General features: G+C 39.8%; 1 protein-coding gene across 1 annotated transcript in view; it reads right to left on the bottom strand.

The window, feature by feature from the left end:
• clstn2a (calsyntenin 2a) overlaps positions 1 to 24,891 on the bottom strand; it is a gene marked incomplete at both ends in the record, with an annotated part of 148,955 nt that overhangs the window by 48,780 nt on the left and 75,284 nt on the right. The window contains one exon of the mRNA XM_080503836.1: positions 23,672 to 23,794. Coding sequence (XP_080359962.1) covers positions 23,672 to 23,794 — 123 coding nt within the window. The remainder of the gene's footprint in view (positions 1 to 23,671; positions 23,795 to 24,891) is intronic.

A 24,891-nucleotide genomic window follows, 5' to 3' on the forward strand; every position in this document is an offset into this window, starting at 1 on the left:
CTCGCCAGAGGTTGTACTGTATATCATCTAAAGGGCCTATTCACACATGGTGTTGACATTTCCATAGAAATGTGCACCAAAAAAAAAAGAATCAGAAGCAATTTTGAGTTTTGCAATGTTGAGCGATCACAGGACAAAATTCCTTGTCTCCTAATGTAAAAACATTAGGATTGATTTTCTCACCTCATTGGCCACCGAAGTGAAAAATCTCATAGTAATGGAATAATAATCTCAGCTGTGTTCTTTAGACGCTATTCTGAAATAATACGGGGAAAAAAAAAACAATATTCAACCCCTGTGCAGATTGTCTGAATCCATTTGTTGCCAACCGCAGTCACTTTAACTATGAGTCAGTTAAAGAAAGTCATGCAGGAGCAATTCATCAGAGTCTCCTTTAGATAGCCGGCCACTTTCTAATTGCATTTGGGAGATTGTTGCACCAACCACTTGACCTCGGGGTGACAAACCAATGGCTCACACAGATGGCACGTATACACACACACACACACACACACACACACACACACACACACACACACACACACACACACACACACACACACACACACACACACACACACACACACACACACACACACACACACACACACACACTTTAGGTTATCTATTCACCCAGGGCTGCCTCGGACAACACAATATGGGAATGGGGAGAATTCATTATCGCAGACAATACACTCTCATTCCACAGGGGGCTTCGGTGGTCTGTGATGCAATTAGTGTTAATTGTAGCCTGTGAAGTTGTGGGATTGGAATTCATCAGATGAACTGTGACTGTCAGTGTTGCCTGTTAATTGAACTACGTGAAGATGTACTCGTGTGACTTTAATGCTGAAAAAGGACAGGGCTGAAAAGCATTTTGGGTCAAAGCACTTTGATTCGAACATGTGAAAAACAAAACACGAGAATGACCGTTTCATGAGGAAGCTGAAGCTGTGAGTGAAAGGTGGCAGATTTGACTGAAAAATGAGCTTCAACCAGATTCATTCTTCCCCATCTATCGCAAAGTAATACTATGTAAATAAGAAAAAGTAAATGAGGCAGGACGTTGTTCATCACGTTAAACAGAAAATTGTGCAAATGTAATGAGGTTTTGGCAGAGTTGGATTAAAAGTTGGAGCCAAAGAGGGACAGGTTCCTATTTTGAGAGCCAATAAGAAATCATAGTAAGAAAACTGGAACGACAGGATGAAGAACAACCGCCGCACAAAGAAACTCGAGGTGTGAGCACAAAAGAGGTCAAAGAGATACAAAGAAGTGGATTAAAAAGTGAGCGAGGGGAGGAGAACCTGCAGGGGAGATGGAGGTGGAGAAAAGATATATAGAGATAACTACATGGTGTGAGATTACTAATGCAGGTATAAATAGCACAACCAACCTCTCGAGTATCTCAGTGTGCGTCTCCTCCTCACCTTCTCCTCCCCATGCTCCTTCTCTCTTCCTCTGCAGCACATTTCACAGCGGTAAGCAATTATTTAGCTCTTAACATCAGCACCACAGATGCACCACTCAACCTTGCCCTCCTTTACCCCTGACACACCTCAAACTCTCTTGTTTCTGCACTCCTTCTCACCTTACCCACCCACTCCTCCGCTTCCCAGTGAGCTGCTCGCTGCTGTAGCTTGCAGAGGTCACGGTTTGACAATTACAACTCCCTGCATAAGAGGAGTTTTACAGCATGGTGATGCACATGTGTGCAGGTGCGAGCTCACAAAGACACGCTGAACGTACCGAGAGAAAATTTCACCGCAAGAATTAGAGGTGTCTCGATTTTATGGCCATTTATGTAAGAAAATTAAGACAGATGGTTAGAAAAAAACATGCTGATGCAAACATTTCTACTTTTATTTGTTTTAATAATGGGCATTGCCACATTCAAATTGAATGAGAATAGGTATCTTTTTAAAAAGACTATTAAGCTCGCAAAAGAATCAAACTTGGTTTTTATAAATCAGCACTGAATGTAGTGTAAAGTACAGGATAAATCACAAGCTTTGCATGCTAAAAAAAAAAAAAAACAACCTAAAAAAGAACACATGGTTTATCTGTAAAATAAATGTTAAACAGCCGTATTTGTTCCATTTAGATATTCTCAATTTTGGTCATACTAAACGATATGTAAATGCAGTGGATCAGAACTTTGTCTCAATGCAGAATTTATAAAAAATACTTCATGATGAAATAATAAAACAGAGAATCTGTCTGTTCCATAATGGATCTCATTAAACAACTCATCAAAATGCCCCAATGCTCTAAAGTCTTACTGCTCACATGAACCTCGTCGACCCTTTCAGCCAAATCACTCCTCTTCTGAGCGACACTCTAATCTCTGCTTCTCTTTCTTCCTACATTTTGGCACCATTCAGTTGGACTGCAGGTAGAGTTGGAGATAATCACAGACTTCCAGGTACGGCAGGGAGTCTCCACAGCCCTTCGAGCTGTAAATGTCACGGTGGCTCAGACTACGACCTCTTTCAGCTCAGACTATCACTGAGACGAGAACCACATGGCCCAATAGTTCCTATCAAAAACACAGACACATACATATTTTCTTTTACATGTCCATGCCTCGCTGCACATACACACACGCATACGTACATCAGTTTTCAGGAAAACCCTTTGCATAAAACGCATTAGGCTAAAGATTTAGGAAAACCACAAAGACAGGCAGTTTGTCACAATAATATGACATCCTCTGTAGTCACGGCAGGAAGAAACACAATATTAATATTTCAAGATGAATCAGTCACCACGACAGATACAAAATCCACTCTCGGGTTTTAATGGGCAAAGACCAACTCTTCAACAAAAACACCCTAGGAAACTTGAAAGTTAAGCCTTTTAGGCTTGCTTGTTAACTTCGACCCAGAGGCACTCCACAGATAACGCACTCAGGTATCAAGTTGGCTTATATCTCAAAGTTATTTGCGAGCAACCTTGACAGATAACACACTCAGGTATCAGTACTCCTATTAAGAGCTCTTGCCTCGATGGCTGGATGGCAATTGCTGGACAACAATCGATGCAAGAGCACTTAATGCTCTTACGATGTTTAAGTAGCAGCTAAACCTCTGTCAACTAACTCTGCAAGGACACAAAAAAAAACAAGTATGGCTCACTCAGCTAGTGCGCTGTCTTCATTTTGCAAAGGTCTTATAAATAACATAAAATCTATCCATTGTTTGTTTTGCTCCTCTCTGTCAATGCTGCTATGATGTCAGATCCAATGATGTGTGCGTGAGTTGTCGGTTTTTGGGAAAGGGAGCACCTGACAGTTGGGAAAAAGTACTCCTCAAACTGGTAGCAACCCACTGGAAAAGTGGACATTTTCAAAAGATCAAACAAGGAAAAAAAGGTCCAATGTCACGCAGCATGGAAGCAGTAGTTGTAGAGAAATGTACTCACTCCATGCACAGAAAGGTATTTCTCTTATTCTTGCCTTTGCTCCAACTCAAAGACAAAAAATATAACACTCCTGCCATTGTAGTGAATTAACATCAGAAATCAAGTGTGTTTGTCTCTTTTGTGGACTCTGACAGCAGTAATAAAGTGGCACCACGGGCGGTGGCCTTGTTGCTTGTTTATTATAGTCAAATGAACTTTATTAACTGGAAAATGAGACTTCCCAATTCACAGCTGCATAAAGACAGCACAACAAAAAATAAGCCATTTACTTCAGCTCGCTGATGACCCAGACAGTACTGTTTTAGATAAAACAACATATTTTGACAATATGGGTTCATACACAACAAAAGCCGATAAGAGTAAGCGTAGTTGATTATAATGTAGTGTTTACAATATTTATAAATGAGATTATAACATATGATATTTTTTCACATTGTTTCACCAGTTATTTAATGTAAAACAGTAAGATGTTGGGTAAACTGAGCATTTTTTGAAAACCGTATCATAAAGTGTCATTCTGATCAACAGGTTTAGCCTAATTTTTGATTGATGAGACCCAATAAACTGGCTCAATTTCAGAGTTTTAAAGGGTTTTGTTGGTTGTAGTTCATACACGCTTGTGTCGTGTCATTTAGATGCTTTACAAAACCACTGCTGACACTATTAATCCTTGGTTCAACAAATAACTAAGCCACACGTTGTGCTGTGTATTCTAAGGCCAAAATGTAGCCTTTGAATATGTTGTGCAGATTTCAAATTCTAAATCAGTCATTTGTATCAGTATATTTCTAAAATTGACTTACCAATTTCCAAGTGTGAGTTATTTTAAAAACTCACAGACGTCTGAACCTGCATGTTAAACAGGTGTGTTGGAGCCACTCGATGAATGTGAAGCAGAGCCAGCTACACTAACTCACAACTCTTCTGAGTCACAATTTTAAATGAATACCCGGCATGCGAGATATTCCTTTGACAACTTGTGGAGAGAAAAAAAAAAAGATGCTTCTCAAATGCATGTCCTACAGTTTTTATTTCGAACAGCATAACTGACTCATTTCTTTAAAAAATGACCCGTTGCCCTGGCTTCTTTCAAAAAAAGTCTAAATGTTAAAGCTCTGCAACTGATATCACAATCCACTGTAAAACGAGCGGCTACCTGCACTGTGGGTTTATTTTGCTGTTGATGCAGGTATGCAGAGCGCTCATAAAGTCGTTGGATTTCAAAGTAGAGCTTCAGTGAGTCATCAAGTATAACTGGCAAGGGAGCATCTAATAAAATTGTAAATTACAATAAATTGTCCCACATGTGACTCACCATTACCAGACTCTGCAGGCTCCCTTTAATGCATTTTGAAAATAACAGCATTGAAAGCAACCTTGTGATTTTGACCACGATTGAAGCTTTAACTTAAACTGTAAATCTGTTGGAACTCCACATAAAATGTGTATGTGCTCACATACAGATGTATACCTTGTCCACTTCGGCATTGATTTTAATCATTAAAAAGAAGCAAAACTCCCTGAAATGTTACTCAAGTCAACACACTAAATCAGCCTTAATGTACATAGATGCTTATCAGACTTTTACAGCTAATGTCTAACTCCTATTTAAAAATGTAGTCCATGTCCACAGGCTAAAAGCAAGACCAATATTAACTGTCCTTTTAGCAGCACTTCATACCATTACAGCAAATCAGGGTCTGTCTGGCTTGCTTGATATTTGACATCGACTTGCACTGTCTGATTGTTTGTTATGACTGGCAGAAAGAGCTTGTCAAGGCTCAAGGTACCGCCACCAAAACAATTGGATCAACTGTAACATGTCGGAAAAATCCCACATGTCAATCTTCTCATCATCGACTCGTGGACAATTTTGTGGGGGGGTTTCGGCTTCATTTATTTGCAGTCTTATTTAAACAAGATAATTTCTTATCTGCTTTTGAAATGTGTTCACAGCGCACCAAGTAAAGCTCAGCGGGTATAGATTCATCCATCTCATTTGTAGTATTCGATTTTTTTTCTCTGTTCTCCTCTCATCCAGGCTTATGTTTTTCCCCCGCCTGGTATGAACACTTAGACAGACAATCATTTTCACATTATCTGTTATAGATGTTTAACTATAGCCTGAGTTAAAGCAAACATCGCGTCAATGAAATCTGACAGGTGGTATTTCAGAACCCCGGGAGACCTTTTGAATGCTAATGCACACTTATTAAAACAATGTTACGAAACCATCAGTCAGGCGGGCCAGCGGGGGGGGGCGAGGACCGATAGAGCACTATGTATTCATCAGGAAGGTAAATTCAGGGTAAAACACACATCTTGTGAGGAGGTAATGACCAGTGGAGTTTTGATATGCTGGGGAGGTCAAGATAACCTAATCTGTCATCTTTCATTGATCTCTGCATGCTAGTCATGTTTGTCATAGCAGTCAGCGGGCAATAGCTCATGCATGTTTCTGTCGTGTTTGATCACTCGTCAGTTCCTCTGTTGAAGTAAATCTGCGAGTGTCTTCTTGTTTTCAGGGAGAACAGCTTCATTCATTTATACATATTTGCTCCTGAGAATCACGCTGTTAAAATGGAAATGAACAGCAGTAGGAACAGATTCCAGCTTTGGCACACGTAACTGTCATATCTGTTTTGTCTCTTGTGAATACTGTAACAAAATTCACAAGGTTAGGCAGGAGCACTATGTTTTCTAAAGGAAACATAAAGCAGGCAGAGGGAAATGTGAATGAATCTCCTGATTATGAAACAAGGGTTCCTCTGTGCGGCATTTTATGAAACATTGAACAGGATTGATTTAGGGCTGCATGACGTGGTGGTAAGTGCTCTTGCTGCACAGCAAAGATATAACCCCAGTTTGAGTCTGTGCTTGAGGGGCCTTTCTGTGTAGAGCTTGCATGGTCTCCTTATGTCAGTGTGGGTTTTCTCCCTCAGTCCAAACTCTCAAAATTGTACAAGGGTGCGTTGTTCTGTCAGCCCATTGGATAGGAAACAATATAGACAATGGATGGATGATTGATTTGCCACCCTCATTTTTTAAAATACAGAATAATTTTCACGAACCTCATTGATTTACATATTATATGCAGTGCATATTTTAGTGTCATGGTTAAGCCTCTGAGAGGCCTTTCTGTGGGGTCTGCCAGCCCCTGCATGGATTTTCTCCAGTTATTGAAGCGTCTTCCCACAACTTAAGGAGATAGTTGTTAGTATGGTGTGTGTGTGTGTGTGTGTGTGTGTGTGTGTGTGTGTGTGTGTGTGTGTGTGTGTGTGTGTGTGTGTGTGTGTGTGTGTGTGTGTGTGTGTGTGTGTGTGTGTGTGTGTGTGTGTGTGTGTGTGTCTATGCAGTTCACTTGGTAATAACAGATAATAAATATTTAAATGACAATCACCAGACTCAGTCAAATGTAATGTATTTAAAATAGAATGCATATTTTGGTTGATTATTATGATAACCTTTGTACGCAAAGTATAACTTAAACTTGATAAATCACTGTAATAAATCCACTAAAAAATATTCTTAATACATTGGACAAGTGAGTATATGAAAATTAATTTGATTCATTTGATTAGATTACTACAGTTCATTTCCATTTGCATACACCCACAGTGACAGAGATAAAGTGGAGTTATGTTAACAATGTAGTAAAATGCCTCACTCACCATCTCTAAAGTTGTACTCTCTAATCAGTTTTTAAAAATTTATGATTTTTGCTCCTCCAAGCAAGAATCATAGCACAACGCTGAACCCATACTGACTATGAGCAGACATAATGATCACCTCATAGCGGCAGCCCCACTTGTGACAAAGTTAAATGACACAAAAAGGCCAACCAAAGGTCTTAGAAGGGCAGAGGAGGGGTTGATATTAGACTGTCTTCATCTGTTTGTGCCAAGGGAGGCAGAGGAATATAGATAAGGGAGATTTCCTGAGTCCCCCTGCCCTCCTCTCTTTTCACTTTGACTTTTTTCTCACATGCTCTCACAATTAGCAGAGACAAAGGAATCCTCAAGGGTGTAATGCCAGATAAAAGCCAAAGAATGAATACTGATAACCTGACAGGAAATCAGAAATTAGTTTGGTAACCGAAGTGCTGAAGAGCTTCAAGTGTCTGTAGCAGTAATGGAGAATTCTGTCGGTCTTCTGCATTCATATGTAAATTGGTTTCCATGAAGTAATGGAGTAATACCACTGATGACCTGTGGGGGCAGTGCTGTTGAGTATAGCTCTTGTGCCACCAGCTGAAGGTACAAAGAAGACAACCTAACATGAATAACAACAGAATTTGCCATCTATTCAAGGAAAGACTCTGGATGAGTGCATGGGTATAAACATATCTGTATAATTACCTCATGGGGACATCGGGACAAAGACATTTCAGATAATTCTGCGGTAACAGTTTATAAAGATTTTCCATACCACAGTTTTCAACCTGTTTGATTAGATTATGTTTGTATTAGAAACGTCCCACATGAAGTGCACTGCCCCCTACTGGACGCACTGCTAACAAACACAGGATTGTATGGGACATACTGGACTATAAAGGCAGTGAGGCATGTCAATGTTTAAAATCACATAACAATATACGTGCATAGAGGAAGCATATTTGGACCTTATGATTAAAGAATGTAGAGCGTATGTTAATGATCTCACTCATGAATGAATGAAATAAAAATTCTGCACTTGAAGATTAATTGTCACAGTTCTTTTGTCAAAGTAATTGATCAATAGTATTTTAAAAGTGCATTATCTCCACCTCCCTCATAAAGTATAACTGGATTGCTGCAGTGTTCTGTCAGGGAGGGAAATGGAGTCATTTGCAGCTGATGCACAGGCTGGAGAGGGGTGGCTGTAAGTATATGTTAGCTAGAACTCTGACTTAGTTCTCCTCGGCTCTTGACTGATGGCCCTCGCTGCCCTCATCCATTACTCTGTCACTCGATTGAAATTGCCTTTCAAACGTTCTGGCACTTCTGGAAAAGTGAGCACTCCTCCTTTTTGTCCAGAGAGCAGAAAGAAGGCACAGTGGCAGGTGAAGACACACTGGAATCTTATTTCACTTGCACAGCTGTCAGATCCTGTGGGACCACTTCAGATGTGTTCCCGGCCTGCGCTGTGGAGGGAATGCCAAATTGTGAGCCACACACACTGGCCGGAGGAATTAGGGAGGACAGGAGAGAGGAAAGAAATGGAGAAGCATGCTGAAAGAAATATAACTGAGAGACTTAACTGATGTCCCCTTAGACAAGATTTGGACGACTGGCAGGGTCTTATTAGAACTGCTTTCGACTAGATGCTGCAAATTATACTGATTTGATAGGAGTGAGCATCGTGAAATTCAGATATCTGTATACAACTTTGGGTTCATTCACATGTCTATAAAACACAGTTAGAACTCAGAAAGCCTTCACATTGCAGTAAGGACGTCTCTCCTGCCACCTGTGCCCTGCTTGTTCCCTGTGCGTGGGCCTGCTGGTGACATGACAGCTCATTCCTGGACACTATTAATGACCAGGCTCTCCTTCTCTGGTGCTGACTATCATCTATCAACCCACAGCCAGAACAGTCATCAGTCCTTTACTAAATTACAACCCACTGCATGGGACATTAAATAGGATAATGGCTTGAAAATTAGAAAATTACAATCATTACACTACAATAAGTGACCCCTGGGACCCACGTCCAGAAGTACACATGGTTCTTTAAGGTTGTGTGTGATTGTGTGTTTGCAGCTCTTAATCAGGACTATATTAGCCCATGAGGATGAAATCTAATTTATTGTGCTGCTGCAATGTTAGAGCTGACTAGCAGTTCATGGAGACGATTTTAAAATTGCTGCTATATTGGGATGCTCCTTACAGTAAGTGAAGGAATAGAATATAAACTGTGAAAGTGGGTGAAATGGAGAATCAAAAGTGGAAATGCAGAATGAAAAAAATAGAAGGTGATAATGAAACAGGATAGATGTATTTATGCGGATGTTAGAAGAAAAGAATATGCCCTCACTTAATCCAATTCAGAGTCACAGACAATCCCGGCTAATTGGCAGGTTGCATCCTGGACAGGTGGTCAGTCAGTTAAAAGGCAAACACAGAGACAAAGTAAACAAAACACTCACTCATTCACATCCCATTTAGTCACCAGTCAACTTTAAACACAGTCTTTGGTCAATGTACAAACAAGGGAGTGCTCAGAGAAAAGACATGTAAGCTGAACATGACAAAATTCAATTGTCAAAAGATAGCTGAGCTGATGTGAAGATGTTTCTGATGCCGAAAAGAAGCGATGAGTTTGGACAGTGTACTGTCCTGCCAGAGTTCTACAGTCACACGGCTTCTGACAAAACATTATCAGTGAGCATACAGTAATCTAGTGTAACATAGCAACTCACGGGTTGTTCAATGCTGATAGGTCACATTAGTACAAATACAAACACCATGGTTATCTTCCAGCAATTTTTATTAGGTTGTAATAATGTCCTCATATTTAAATGCCAATTATTTCATGTGTTTGGTAGTCTGCTGTGTGGGTCCTGTTTCTAGAGACATCATATATTTAATCACATCTACTATGTCGTCTGAACTGGGGTAAAAGTGTAAGAACAGTGTTCATATTTCTTCTATTACTACGGGTATTATTCAGGTACTCCACCGTCCTGAGTGACTCTAAATTGTTTAACTGTTGATTGGATGAATATATGATAAGATGGAGCTGCTGTTTTCACTGCAATGTAGGTCTCACAGGTCTTTATAAATAAATAGTCCTATAATTGCTATCAGTGGATGGTTCAAGTGAAGACTTCCTGTGGTATTTTAGGTCTCAGGGGTCTCTTAAAATTAAATATTGGCATTACTGCTGCACCTATGAAATGCTGAGCTGTGCAAAACATGGTCTTGCCAATGTGAGAGTTTTTTTTTTTTTTACATTTTCAGAGAACAGTGCATTTTCTACTAATACAACAAGAATGGCAAGCATTCCAGGAAAATGGTAGAAGAGTCAAAAGACAGAGCACCATGAAAGGAATGGTGTTTATAAGAAATATGAAGCAGCTGCTGCACAGACGGAAGAAAAAGCAAATGCAGTGATGGTCTCATCTGTATCTGTGTGAAAAGTGTTGGAAGTTTTAAAGTGTTGAAACTGTGGCATATTTGTAAGTGAGAGTATAACTGAAAGAAGCATCATCAAGAAAAGTGCTGATATTACAGCTCTTGATGACAAGTTTGTTTCCACAAGACGCACAGACTTTGAGCTGATCTTACGCTGCTGCCAGACAAGCCTCAGCCTGCATTTTATCACACGGTTGCCACAGTTTACACAAAGCACATTATGAAAACATTTTATCCTTTTAAAATAAACTAATCTTTTCCAGTGTTATGCAATCACAAATAAGTGCTAATTGGTTATTGGACCGCTTCGGGGGAAAAACACTGATGTTTTCTTATTGTTGCATACCGCTGTTGATAATTTTGATGAACTCTGGCAGAGGAGATGATTTAGTTTCTACTAAGAATTATATTTCTGTGGTGGGCCATATGATTTATGCTCAAGTTATTTGAACTTTGTGAACTGGTAATGCTTGAGTTGATGCATAGGATTGTTAACATTTTTTTTCATGTATTTGTATAGCTGGGGTAGTAGTGGGGTCACTTATGTTAGGCCGTTGATAATAAAACATTGTTAGCACATTTAAACAACAGTGAGGTTTTCATTCTCTTTTCTGTTACTAAATGAGTTGAGCTGGAGGATCATCTGTTTCTTGTCCAGATATTTAATTTCTTTACAGCAAGCACAGCAAATATGGCCACAATAGGATATTTGATAACCCAGATCAAGAATGAAAACGTGCATCAAGATCTCTCAAAGTTTGATTTTACTTTGGAGTTCACTTATATAGCACATCTTATGAGTCCATCAGTCTGTACATGATGAGTCATATATTCCATTTTCACACCAGAAGTGGCCCTGCAAGATCCTCACACACCATTGGGATTCAATGTCTTGCCCAAGGACATGTGGATGCAGAAAAGTGACCCGCTCTACCAAAAGAACTACATCTGCACTCACAAAGAAGAATACTTGTCAGGCAATCTGCCTCCTTTTTTAAGATTCCTTCCAGAGAGCCACCAGCCTGCTGAGGGTACCCTTTTAAAAACCAGTCGGCAGTACTCAGGAGAAGGGAACTGGGATTGGCTTTTACTCTCAAGGTCTCTCAGACAATAGAGTCAGTGATTACAAAGGTTGTCTTGAACCTTGCCCCACAAGAGGAAGCCTGTCAGATTCATTCAACAATTTTCATATCTCTTTAACTTGTGAGTGATATTCAAATGTACCATTTATATGTGGAAAAAATTATAAAGATGAATGTATTACTTTCAACATCTATATCTCTATAAAGGTAAAGCATGATGATTGTAAACAGGGCAGAGATATTTGACTTGCTTAAGAAAGTGACACAGAAAAGTTGACAGCAATTTCTAAATCTCTTGGCAGAAATAGCTATCAAAATATCAGTTTAACCGCAGTCAAATATCTCTGCCCTGTTTACTATTTTATTATGTGGATGATCATCAAGATGAGAAAGGAGAAGGAGATGAAAGCAAAGGCTAGAGGCTGCAGTAAATGGAAATTGGAAAGGATGAAATGAGGGTGACAGAACAACAAAGGTCAAAGCTGTTTACAATGTATGAGAGATGGGGTGAGGTTACTAGGGTGGAGGGGTCACGGATGATGGAGGATAAAGTTAGTCTGACTGACTCTGATATCATACACAGGCCCAAAAGCCAGATTATCTTATTTTATGCTTGCATGAACACGGCAAATGGAGTGAGGAAGATATGCAAATTACTGTCTAATTGGTCTGTCAGAATAGTGAAGCCCTGTCAAACCACTGTCAGAGACAGAGAGAGTCCAAGCTGGAGAACACAGAGAATTATTGGATTAGTTTCAGCTGCTATTCACCGCACATTTCATTAAGTAATTTCGGCTCATGCCAGCACCATGGGTCAGCGCTCTATCCTTGAAGAGCAGGTTCTCTCAGCTGTCAGCTCAAGAAACGGGAGGCGGCACATCAGCACTCTACCTTCCACCTCCTGTCTGTGTCTCTCAACCGAAAACACAGATCCTGCCAGTAAACAAGCTTCCACTGGCTTCACTCCTCTGCAGATGGCACAGAGAAGTCAGATTTGAATACAGAAAAGGTGGCAAGAAAATGTGACACAATAAAATATTGAAACTGAAATGAATCTTTGACCAAAGCATGGTTCTATTTTCATGGGCGAATCAACTCAAAATGACTTAGGTGAATCAAACAAAAACACATCCTGTCTGTTACACTATTTACTCGACTAAAAGTTTCAGGCTAAAAATGTATTTGAAACTTTTACAAAGCAGATGAAAGAATCATTTGTTTGATAAAGGCTCAGTATGAGTTTGCGAACAACGTCAGTGTCTGAAATGGTCTCCTGGTTCATGTGCAGGTCACATAATGTACATGCAAGGTTGTTTAAAGAACTGTGGCAATCTTTCTTTAAGAATGCATTCCTACTACACTAAAACCACAACTACTAATTATATTTTTTTGTTACAATAAAAATTACAATATTGTATGATTGGGTTACATCCTGTGACCTCGACCATTCTGAGAGTGGACATATCCCACCTGTCCTCAATTACAAGGTTACAGGTTGGACTGCGGCTGTCTGAGCAGCCATCGCATTTTCTCCATGTGTGTTTTCTCTGATTGCTCAGGTTTCCTCCCACACTTCTAAAACATGCATTTGAGGTGAACTTAAATTGCCTGTGTGTGTGTGTGTGTGTGTGTGTGTGTGTGTGTGTGTGTGTGTGTGTGTGTGTGTGTGTGTGTGTGCGTGCGTGCGTGCGTGCGTGCGTGCGTGCGTGCGTGCGTGCGTGTGTCTAACTGTCCCTGTTCTTTCCCTGTGATGGAAGAGGAAAAAGTGTCCATAATCAATTGAGGCATTTGGTTTGTGTGTTCATGGATTTCATCAAGCAGAAAGTTTGCATGGGACTTGGACTCACTGTGGAGAATATTTTTTGTACCTTGCTTTTTGCCACGAAGTTCTTTAATTTGCAGTTTTCTGTCGTCTAAATAAAAAGGGAAGTGGGATACTGAGCACAATGTGGCCATGTTATACTTGAGTACAAAGAAAGAAAAAGCTCAAATCAATGTATTGAAGTAATGTTGAATGTTTTATGTTTGTAAAGTGAGTGTAATAGCCTATAGAACTGTTAGCAATTCCTGAAAATAGGGCTCCGTTATGAAGATTTATAAAGGAAACATTTACATTTTAAAGAAAGGAATGTAAAGCAGAGCAAACAGAAATATTACGTGTCAATGCACCTGCTTTTGTCCAATATATACATTTGTAAGTCAATAGCAAAAGTAAGACATGAAAAACAAAATATTTAAGTTAGAATTTCATTCTTAACATAGCCAGATTGCGGGATACTTAGCCTTTGTAAAAATATCTGCAGCACCAGCTGGACAATACACTTTATAGATATGAACAAAAGCGCCTCAGTTTATGAAGAAGCGGCCTGAGATTGTTGACCATATTTTGTTACCGCATGCAAGACGAAAAATCATTCACACCCTCAATCCATTATGACTGGACACACATAAAGAAGAAATACAGAGCAATCAAGAAATTGAAAATCAACCCGTGGTGTCAAGAAATGAGAGACGGATCCATTGCAAAAGAGAAAAAAAATGAGGTAATGGGGTGATAATGGTGGGGACTGGTCCTTTGTAAAAATCCATCAGAGGCTAAGAGGCTGTTTGACGCTGCAAGCAATTTGACAATACATTGATGACAGAGCTCCAGTGGAGCATTACTGGATGTGTAATTACTTTGACCGTCTTATATAGATCCAATTAGTTTGCCTCAACAGTAGAGAAGCATGGTGATTCATGAAATATAAAAGGATCGGGTTTCATTGCTTGGGCCTGTTTTCCAGGAAACATGTAATACCAGCTTGTAAATACATCAAAATTTTCTCATTTAATACTATTCGAGCTGTGTTGAAGTGCCTTTTTTTTGTTATATATCCTGACATGTGTAATTTTGTTGAAACAAAGGAACTAACACAGCCAGGCCTATATCATAGCCTCTGTTAAGTATAGTTCAGTCCACATAATTTGCACAAGACTGAATACAGTTTTGAATGCATATATCCCTACATAACAGGGCAGAGAGAAAGACAACAGATGCAAAGACACATGACAATAAAGAGATTTTTTTTCTTGATTCAATTCATTGCAGCAAAACGTGTGCATTACTATTATTGTATTTCATGAAAATCACACATTATGACCGCCAGGGAAATGTATTGTAATTCTCAAATAGTCTTTATTCTTTCCTCTCAATATACAGTGGAAAACCTGGAAAATATGTAAAATTTGAGAATTGCTTTTTCACCAGGTCTTCTAATAATTCTTCCTCCTATATTATAAGGTCTTGAAATATGTTTTTATTATAATAATCTATTCTAAAATGTTACTTGTCCTGCCTCCCCAATGTTTTGATCAATATTAAAACGTGCAGATCTATAAAGCTCTTAATGTCTGAATAATAGACGTGAAGAGCAACCAACAAGCCCAGAGACAAGCGGGAGCAGAAAATGTGTAAGTCAGACACAGCGTAAAGTGGGAGCAGAATCAATATAAAAGTGACAAACATAATATCACTGCAGGTCATAATGAAAGGATGGCACTGTCAAAAGCAAGACATAACAGGAAACAAAGAGAGATAGAACATTTGGTGAAACGAGTGAATGATGAGCCCAATTGTGGAAGAAAAAAAGTTTGAGGAGAAATGATAGCAGGGACAAAACTGCACTACAGCCTGACCTTGACTTGTGAAAGTATTTTTCTAATGCTGAGAATAATTTTTTTTCAACAACTTTTTTTTTGACAGGAATGAACCCAATTGAGAGTGCGATATTAATGAGTCGTGTTGAGTTAATTCAAATACTTTCTTTATGAATCAACATTGATTTGGAATTGACTCACTTGTGTAAAACGTGTTCACAGATGTACTGAGGACGTTTGTATGACTTTCAAATAATGTGCACAAGATGTGCAAAAGATGTGCACAGCAGGAAGTTTTATGTTTCCGGGCCTGGTCGTTGGTTCCCTCATGGCACGGCAGGTTACATTGATCTGTGACTTTAGATTGGCTCTAAATGTGTTTGTGGCTAATTGTCTCGTCTCTGGATGTAAAGTTTGTGACGGACAGAGAACATGCCTAAGATACAACAAGCTCTTTACCCATAGACTCCGTGGAGTTCTGTGACAAATTTGGCAAGTGCCTTTTAATGAAATGATGAGATTTGTTCATAGGAACTATTGGATAAGACACTGACAGAATCAAAAAATCATAAATTGTCTGCTAATTTAAGGTTGCAGAAGAATGAAATCTGGCTTGTTAGTAGGTGTCAGGGCTCTAAAGAGCATGCGGAAATGTTGATATCCTGCATGTGTTTCATGTCAGAGCGTTGCCTTACTGTTATTACCTCACAACCCACTGCAGAAATTTAACAGCTTCATAAAGGTAAAGAGGACAGAGTGAAGGACGGCGAGCTCGACAGCGAGGCAGGCAGAGAGGAGCCCTCTTCCTCTCCTCAGGGCAGGGAAACAGACACCTGCCTGGTTTGATCACACTATCCTTTCAATATCCTCACTTATCCTTTGATGATCCATCATATCATCTCTTTCTGTTCCATCTCTCATTCACGCAGACACACACACACACACACACACGCACACCTCACATCCTAATTCCCCCCCCCCCCCCCCCCCCCTTTTGTTTCTCTTTCATCTCCTGCTCTCACAGCGCCTGGCTTCTTCCAAACAATTTCATGTGTCTCTCTCTCTGTTGCCCCATCACCTTTGAAGTGTGTCATGGCTTCTGGTTTGCTGGGTCCTGTGGTTTAATTAGCACCTCCGCTTTTGTCACTTTTGTGCAGTTTCGCTCTCGCATAGTGGCTGTAGGTAAATTAGTATTTGGCGAGCAGGAAGTGACTATGAGCCAACTGTGAAGTTGTGTGACAACAACAAAGACAAAGCCATGGACATGATCAGTGCTAAAATTGGTCCTTGTAGCAATCATGCCATTAGGTTTTCTTCTATATTTACTCCAATTTTCAATTCTCTGCCTAATGCCTTTTTCCTCTTTCCAGATTTGTGATAATATGCCTGTTTCTCAGCAGATGGATGCACATTTACAGCCCATAAAAGTCCGTTAAAGCTGTTATTGTCATAGTTGCATTGTTTCTACCATGGAAATGGCAGGAAAAGGAGCATCAGGCAGTGATTAGAGCCACCTTCCTTTCATGAATATCAGCTGAGAGAGCAAAGGGATCCAACTGGATCCTGGGCAAGATAAAAGAAGTCCTTGTTTGTCAGTGGGATTGATTAAAAAGTCAGATATTGTAAATATTAGCTGCTCACCCAGATCAATGTTCTGTTCACAGTTTTTGTTTTCCTTTGACACATCCTGCTCACCACCAGCTTTGAACGTATGATAATACGTTCAAGTCACTTCAACAAAGAATAGATACATTTCGACAGAAAGAAGAGCAGTATACATTCCTTTTTTAAATGTAAGCGAACCGTGTCTGTGTTAATATTGCCAAACAGTAAAAATACATTTCTGTTCTATTTGTTTTTCAGTCTACTACTCCTCCCTTTGAAATTCTGATCAGTGAGCCTGTGAGCACCTGTCCATGTCCTTGTTTATGCTGTTCTTGTCCTCTGGTTTTGTCCCGTCAATTGAAGGTTTGGTTGTTTGTAATGCAGATGGCCTTCGCTGCCGCTGCAGAACAAATCTACCTATGGCTAAATAGGAAGTCACCTTGGACCTTGAACATGCAATCTTGATGAAAATTGGCAGACTGGTAATGTTAGAACTGTTAATATAGCAGCCGTAGGTAACCAGCGAACGTATATATATGCTATATATAGTTACTTTTTTGCTAAAGGTCTACATGTGAATCCTTAAACTTATATTACTATAAATTGTGTTGTAAAACAACTGACAATTTATAATCTTATTCGCCATCTTTACTACATGTATTCTCGATGGCTCTCTTTGCTGAGCATTGCAGGGTGATGTATTCCTCCTGTTGACCAGAGCAATAGTAGGAAACTGATGATCGGAATGCATTTTGCATTCTAACAGCATGAGAGAGAATGTGACCCATTAAAAATCTGAAGACCCTTGCAATAACTGAACTGCCAGTTTGTATCGATAGAAAAGTTTTAATGATAGCCAGAGGAGGAATTGTGGACAAACCGATCATTTTGTGTATTTTTGTTTCCACTACCAGACAACCATGCATCATCGATATGTATATTGATGAATGTTGAGCATGTATACAGTCAAAATCAAAAACTCATTTCAACTGTTGTAATGAGCAGAATGTAAAAAGACAGAACAAAAATTATTCCTGGTTCACTGAAAACAGAATATGGAAAATGGCTTTAATAATTAAAAAAAACATTTACCAAGATTTCATCATTTCATGGTTTCCTTCCCAAGGCCAAAAACATTGGTTTAAGTTAAATTGATGACTCTAACTTGCACATTCCGTTGGTGTGATTCACTCTATTTTAACCTCTTATCAATTTGCAACCTGTGATGAATGAGTATGATTTAAAATTATTTAAGGGCCTAAATTCTAAGTGTTAAAATACAATACCGCTACAAAACAAATACAGACGGAGTCATTAGGTATTGGATATGAAGCACTGAAGCCACTTAGCTTGTGTTTTATCTGATATTAAGTCACACAAGGCACTTTGTCTGATGAGGATTTTACACCTAAAAAATGACTATGAACACAAATTGCCTCAATTGTCTAAAATCACATGCCACATCTCCATATAGAATCTGTAATAAAACAAAAAAACTGTGTAACCATTTCAGTGTAATTCAGGAAACTCTGAGCTTATGGACATATATCCATCCTTTCAAGTCGGGAAATTATACTACAGACTTGAAGACTTGACAAAGATAGATATATGTCCATAATCAATGATAAAAATGTGCCACATTTTCATCATTTTGTATGGTGTAATGAGAGGGAAACAGATGTCTACTATGATCCAAACATGTTTGATATTTACAATTCACAACTACAAAATATGATTCAAGTTGAGAAGTTGCAGTTCACTAAAAATGACAGAAGTTGTTCATTTACATGGGACGAGTGAATGATGGTGATAATGTTGTAAACAAGTGCACAGCGACAAATCCACAAAAACATATGGGTTGACAGATTAGGATCATAACTGACAGTGTAATGCTCAGCTTAATGCGATATGTGTTGAGAATCACAAGATTTGTAGTGTACACAAACCCATCACCGCGCGCTCACACACACATGAGCCCAACCAATGGGACTAATCAAAGGCGTTTCTCATAGCAGCTGCTCATGATGACCTGCTCTCATTTTCACCGTCCATCTGCCTCCTCCCTTTTCTCACAGCTATCCATTCTCTGTTTGTTCCTCCTATTCAACTACTTTTGTTCCTTTACCCCGTGTGAGTTCTGTAACGGAAACAATGTACCACAGTACATTACTCTGTGACCACGATGAATGGGAGGGAACCGTGCCTGTTGACTGTGGCCCTGAGATAAAGAATAAGCAAATGAAACTGCCTGCTCGCCTTGCAGCACCCCAGAGTCCACTGCCACCATCCCTCATGCTAATTTGATTGAGAACGCTCCATCAGCACATACTTCTCGACCCACACACCTTCGCTCAAGGGAGGTGTTGCAAGGGGGGAGGGGGGCAGACGATCGAGCATACCATCAAGGCACACAGTAATAACAAATTTATCTCCAGGATGCCTGTCTCAGCGTATAATGTTCAAGTTAGGCCCACTGTGGGTAGTTTACATCAAAGTGAAATGTGGCGCCGCAGGAGAGGGCAGGAGAGAACCAGAGACAGGAAGGAAAGAGGAAGACATACATAAAAAGGTGAACTCGGGTAAGAAGTGAAGATGAGGCATTACGGGGAGAAGGCCAGCAGAAGGGGCGGGTGGGGGGGATAATGACTAGAGAAAAGTACGAGAGCTGAGAAAATGGGCGAGCACTTAGCAGTCCTGGTCAACGTTCTCACTCTGCAATTAATGTGGAGCCAGAAGGATAGCCCACTCCTTTCTGCAGTAAAACAAAACCAGGATTGATGAGAGAGTCTATATCGTATAAGTGACTGGCTGTGCACGGGCTGGCTCGAAGAAAAGTGTCGAGAAAGTGAAGAAGAAAAAGAAGAGACAGGAGGAATGTGGTGTTTGACGGATTTAAACATGCAAATAAAGGGAAAAGTAAAAAAAAAAAAAGAGAGAGAAAAGACACAATAAGTTACAGTTGTTCTGGGAGGGAAAAAGGGAGGGAGTTTCACAAGGTGAACTGCAACGGTGGACAGTTGCCAGGGGAGACAGGCTGGGATGGAGCCGCCCTTTTACAGCCATTTTTGAAGTCTCCTCTGTAGCTTTTGTATGGGTCTCATCCATTAGACTGCTTACAATGAAGAACACTCAAGGAGAGAAATATCACCAGTCAGCAGCCAGTGCTCCGCTCCGTTTTCTTCTCCTGGGTGATATTTCACCAGGCTTGACCTTCTCAAGTAAACAAACCACATGTTAATCATGGAGAGAAACAATCAAAATGAATTTCCCCGTTTGTCCGTCTACTTGTCTTGGTGTCCTTAAACCTTTGGTGAGTCACAGATTTGGTAACCAGGGAAAGCTGTGGAGTGTAAAATGTGTGTAAGCAACATCTCCAATTGTAATGAATAAAATATGGCGTTGTTGCTATTTTTGTTAAATATATTCTCAATCTTTTTTTGAAGCTAAACTAAATCCTCCAAAGGATAATTAAATCTTCATGTACAGTGCATCTCCATATTCTACTGTATTTGGGTTACACTCTGCAATGCTGTACAGTATCAGTACAATACAGACTGAATAAACCCCTTCAACATGGATTCAATTAAGGCTGTTTCACAGTCTTCAAGGTCAGACATATCCATCCGTTACGAACAGAGCAGAGCTGCTACTCACAAGAAACTCTGAAGAAGACATTGTGGCTGTGGCATTGTAGCAGGAAAAAAGGGTAAACAAAGAAGAAAAATAGCTGAGTATCTGTTTTCCATGGTTGTCAGCTCTGGGATTAATAGGAGCCATTTTGCCATAATGAGCTGTTAAGCATGAGCTGCCAAAAGCCTCTGGGTTTGCCTTTGAGTCTGAGAATACTTTGTCTAATTATACCAGCTCTCTGTCCTTCTTCCTCCCGTCACTGACAGCGCGGCCGTACCTGCGTGACGCCTGTCTGATTCCAGCGCTTGTTAGACAACATAATCAGCAACTCAAACTATCATCTGGAGATGAGGTGTGTAATGATGTTATACTGTCATTATTACACGTGTCACATGTCAGCGACAGCCCCGGCACCCAGTTTAACAGTAACGATTACGGGTTGTGTGACAGCTTTCCTCGGAACGAAAGCACAATAAAGTGAGACCAAACAAAGGCTGTCCCCGGTTGTTTTTCACAGACTGCTGAGGGAATGTTTGGTTGTTTTGGAGTGACTGGAAAGTTTTCAGAAAGCTGCACAGCGTAGGATTTCTGAATATATAAACATGAAAAATGGGACATTGCTGGAAAGTTTGAAAGAAAAACTAATTAATTAATTAATTAACAGTGAAAAGCATAATGCATTGTGAGGCTAAAGCAAGGAAGTTTATTCCAGAAATGTACATGGGTAGAATATAAAAAAAAGAATACTGCAATATTAAATCTAAATGCACTGTATTGAACAGTGCCAGAAAAAATATTGTCATACTTTCTCCATAATCTGGGTAAAAAAAACATTTTGTAGTACACACAAAATGTCACATTTATAGACTAACAATTCAGTTAACAGATTAATTCTATGCAATTTCATATAAAGATTGCTCAGGCAAAAAACTATTTAAACCCTTTGATTAACTGTTTTTATACTTCTTTGCCTCAACTAGGATTTTTTGGTGGGATCCAATTTTTTGGCGTGATCATTTCACACGTGACCTGAGGTGTGAAAGGGATCAGACCGGGTGTTTTTGGGCCCCACAGCGTATGCGCAGAAGATGATGTGTAGTCACGTTGTGCATGCTATTTACACATGGCACGCCGGTCAGCGACAGCGTTGCCAGATGTGACTCACTGTTTCCAATCCAAACAACATAAAACCCACACACCTCGATAAAAACCAGCCCAAGTCTCAGCCTGTGTAGAAATCATGTTAAAACGATAAAACTATTATATGTGTAATAATGCACACAATAAACATATAAATACAAGAAATAAAGTTTGGCTCCCCAATTGGGGGGTACCGCCAGATCTGGCAACACTGGTCAGCCAGTGTAGATTAATTTTCAAGTGGTTGTGAAATACAAGCTGACAAAATCTAGACAGAATGACAAGGGAAAGAAGAAGAATGAGGTAAAAAGAAAGCACAGCTTTCAACAGCCTTTAACATTTTGGTGGAGCTTCTTTCTCTGGCGCTTATCTGTGACGTCAGTCACACGTCAATGATGAAGCAGTCGCATGTAGAAAAATATCTGAATTTGTACCACATATGAACAAGGCCTGGGTCTGCTGTGGGAAAAAAAAATGGAAGTGGAGCTTTCAAACGGTCATAAAAGAGGTTGGATATGAGTCACTTGTGAGCATTTCCCTGCAGTGTGAACAAGGCCTAAATGACCTCAACCGAGGATTTCTGATAGCAACTGATCAGGCCTGCCCTGAATGCAGGAAGTATTCAGGAGCTTTTCTTACATCTTTATCCTGCCTGACTTCTTGCTCAGCTCCATTTTCAGGATTTCTATATATGTTGACAATTCACAATCAAAGCATCAGCGACCTGCTTTGTGTGAAGCAAAGTTCATATCAATTGATACTTCCTGTGTGTAAAAGTATCTTTACATCTAAACTTTGTTTTGTTCATTTGAATCTGAATCTGTTCATACTATCTGACTAAATACTTTTATTTGAGTTATAAGGTCCAACGGTTATGTTCTCTAAACATGACGATCTGATGGTTATGACCATTCCATACAGACAACTGCAACTCTTAATTTGAATGAATGTGCCATGTGAATTCTGGAACATGCTTCCTGGTGAAAATGAAAAGGCATTGTCTTAAATGTGAAATAATAATATTCATCATTTAATGCTGACCAAGCTTGGGGAGGGAAAAAAACCAAGTATATTCTGCCATTTTTAAAGCAAACCCCAGGCAAGATTAACTAAACACATCAGGTTATGTGAATGACAAAGAGGGCAGTCTACAATTCCCCACAGTGACATTTCACAACCTCTGCTAATTGAATGAGGATGAAAAACATACTTAACAACTTAACACTCTCTTAACAACTGAAAATGAAACCTCAAACCAATGAGATCATAAACGCGTTTTCATAAAGTCCTTTGAACTTCAATGAGTTCTTTGATCATATTTAAAACCCAATTCAAACTCAGTTACAGAGGAAAGGTGGTACAAAGGTCAAGTTTGCATCTGGCAAAAAAGGCAGTGTTTTAACTATATATTAATATGCACCTAATTTGTGCTTCAGTTTTGTGTGATACAATTACCAATCACAATAACTGAACATTTGGACAAATTGTAACTGATGTCCATATTATTCCATGTCTTTTTCCACGATATACGTGCATATCTGAAATAAATGATCATTGCCAATAAGTATGTATGTCCTCATGTTCTGCCTTTAAAATGAGTCTGCAAAAACTGTGAAAGGTGTGTGTGTGTGTGTGTGTGTGTGTGTGGGTGTGTGTGAGTGTGCACACACACACACACACACACACACACACACACACACACACACACACACACACACACACACACACACACACACACACACACACACAGTGCTAAGGGTGATAAATGGAATTCAGTCTCCATGACAAACAGTGAGTACAGAGAAGTGGTGGATCATCTGTTTTTGTCCTGTGACGGTGAAGTTGCCACAGTTTCCTGCACACAGTAGTTAAGCACCCGTAGAGAAGGTTTTTGTGTGTCGGACAATAAAATTGTGTGTGCAAAGCTGTGGACCCTGACTGTATATGTAAAGTATGCGTTTTGTTGGGTGGAGTTGTGGCACATTGAACAGTAAATTTAAATAAAAGTGTTCATCATTGTGTAGCTGCATCTCCTACCAGCATATGGGACCGGTGCATCCTTGTCGAGAGCCACCAGCGGAGGGTCCAGCAGCACCGTGTCCATGTTCTCTGTGATCACACCGTGGTAAGAGGTTTCTATCCATGGTTTGTGCTTGTTGACTGAAAACAGAATAGAAAAAAAAATGTTTCATTAAATTTGTGCCTTTTAACCCAATGTCACATTAAACAGAATGTAACCAAATTTAGGTAATTTAGTTGACAACAGCAATATTAACAAGAGTGTTTAAATCGTAAATGACTGTGGTTTGGCTGTTCTGCTTTGTATGAGTCCACCAAAGCGTGATGAGCGACTTCCAGGACTTCACTGACCAAGAGAGAGAAAGCAGAAATGAAACTGTCCTCCACCATTGTGTTGTGTCTTTTCATGTCTTTTCATAAACAACCGAAGGACTGATGGCATTTAGAGGAAGAACAGTGTGAAAAGAATATTGATGTTTTTTGTAAAGCAGTCATAATTGTCTTGCTGGAGAAGAAAGCTTTGTGTTCTCTGACAAAGCTCTGTAGGAAAGCGTTAAATACACTTGGACATTTGTACGGGAAAGCAACAAGTTCTCAACAGTGGAGAAAAACCGTCAGAGTAAACACTTTCTTCTTGGTCAAAGGTTCTAATTTGGGATGTTCACACACATCCAACAGCACAGTGACCAGAAAACACACATCCAAATCTGTGCCTTAACCTCTAGAGCTATATTCTTTCTTCAACACCATCCCACTCTTCTACAGTGAATCATCGCAGTTTGTTTTTCTCACTTTCCATGTCTCTCTGCTGAGATCATTTACTGTGAAGGAATAATCCAACTAGCAAACTGCAAGTGTGATTGAAAGTCAGGAGGATAAACCAGAGATTAACGCAGATCAGCATCACAATTTATTACTGATACTGTAAAATAAATGCGCCTGCCTGCAAAGGTACGACGACAACTAGTTTGTGCATGTGCACTATTTTGCACACACACACACACACACACACACACACACACACACACACACACACACACACACACACACACACACACACACACACACACACACACACACACACACACACACACACACACACACACACACACACACTATCTATGGTGTACAAGTGTCACTCTCTGCAGGGAGCAGGGATGTTAACCTGACCTTTCAATCCACTGAAGAGGAACGCTTTGTCTCATGCCAATGAGCAGACGACATGTCCAGCTGGCAGT

This window comes from Blennius ocellaris (assembly GCF_963422515.1).
Source record: "Blennius ocellaris genome assembly, chromosome: 10".
Taxonomy (NCBI): domain Eukaryota; kingdom Metazoa; phylum Chordata; class Actinopteri; order Blenniiformes; family Blenniidae; genus Blennius; species Blennius ocellaris.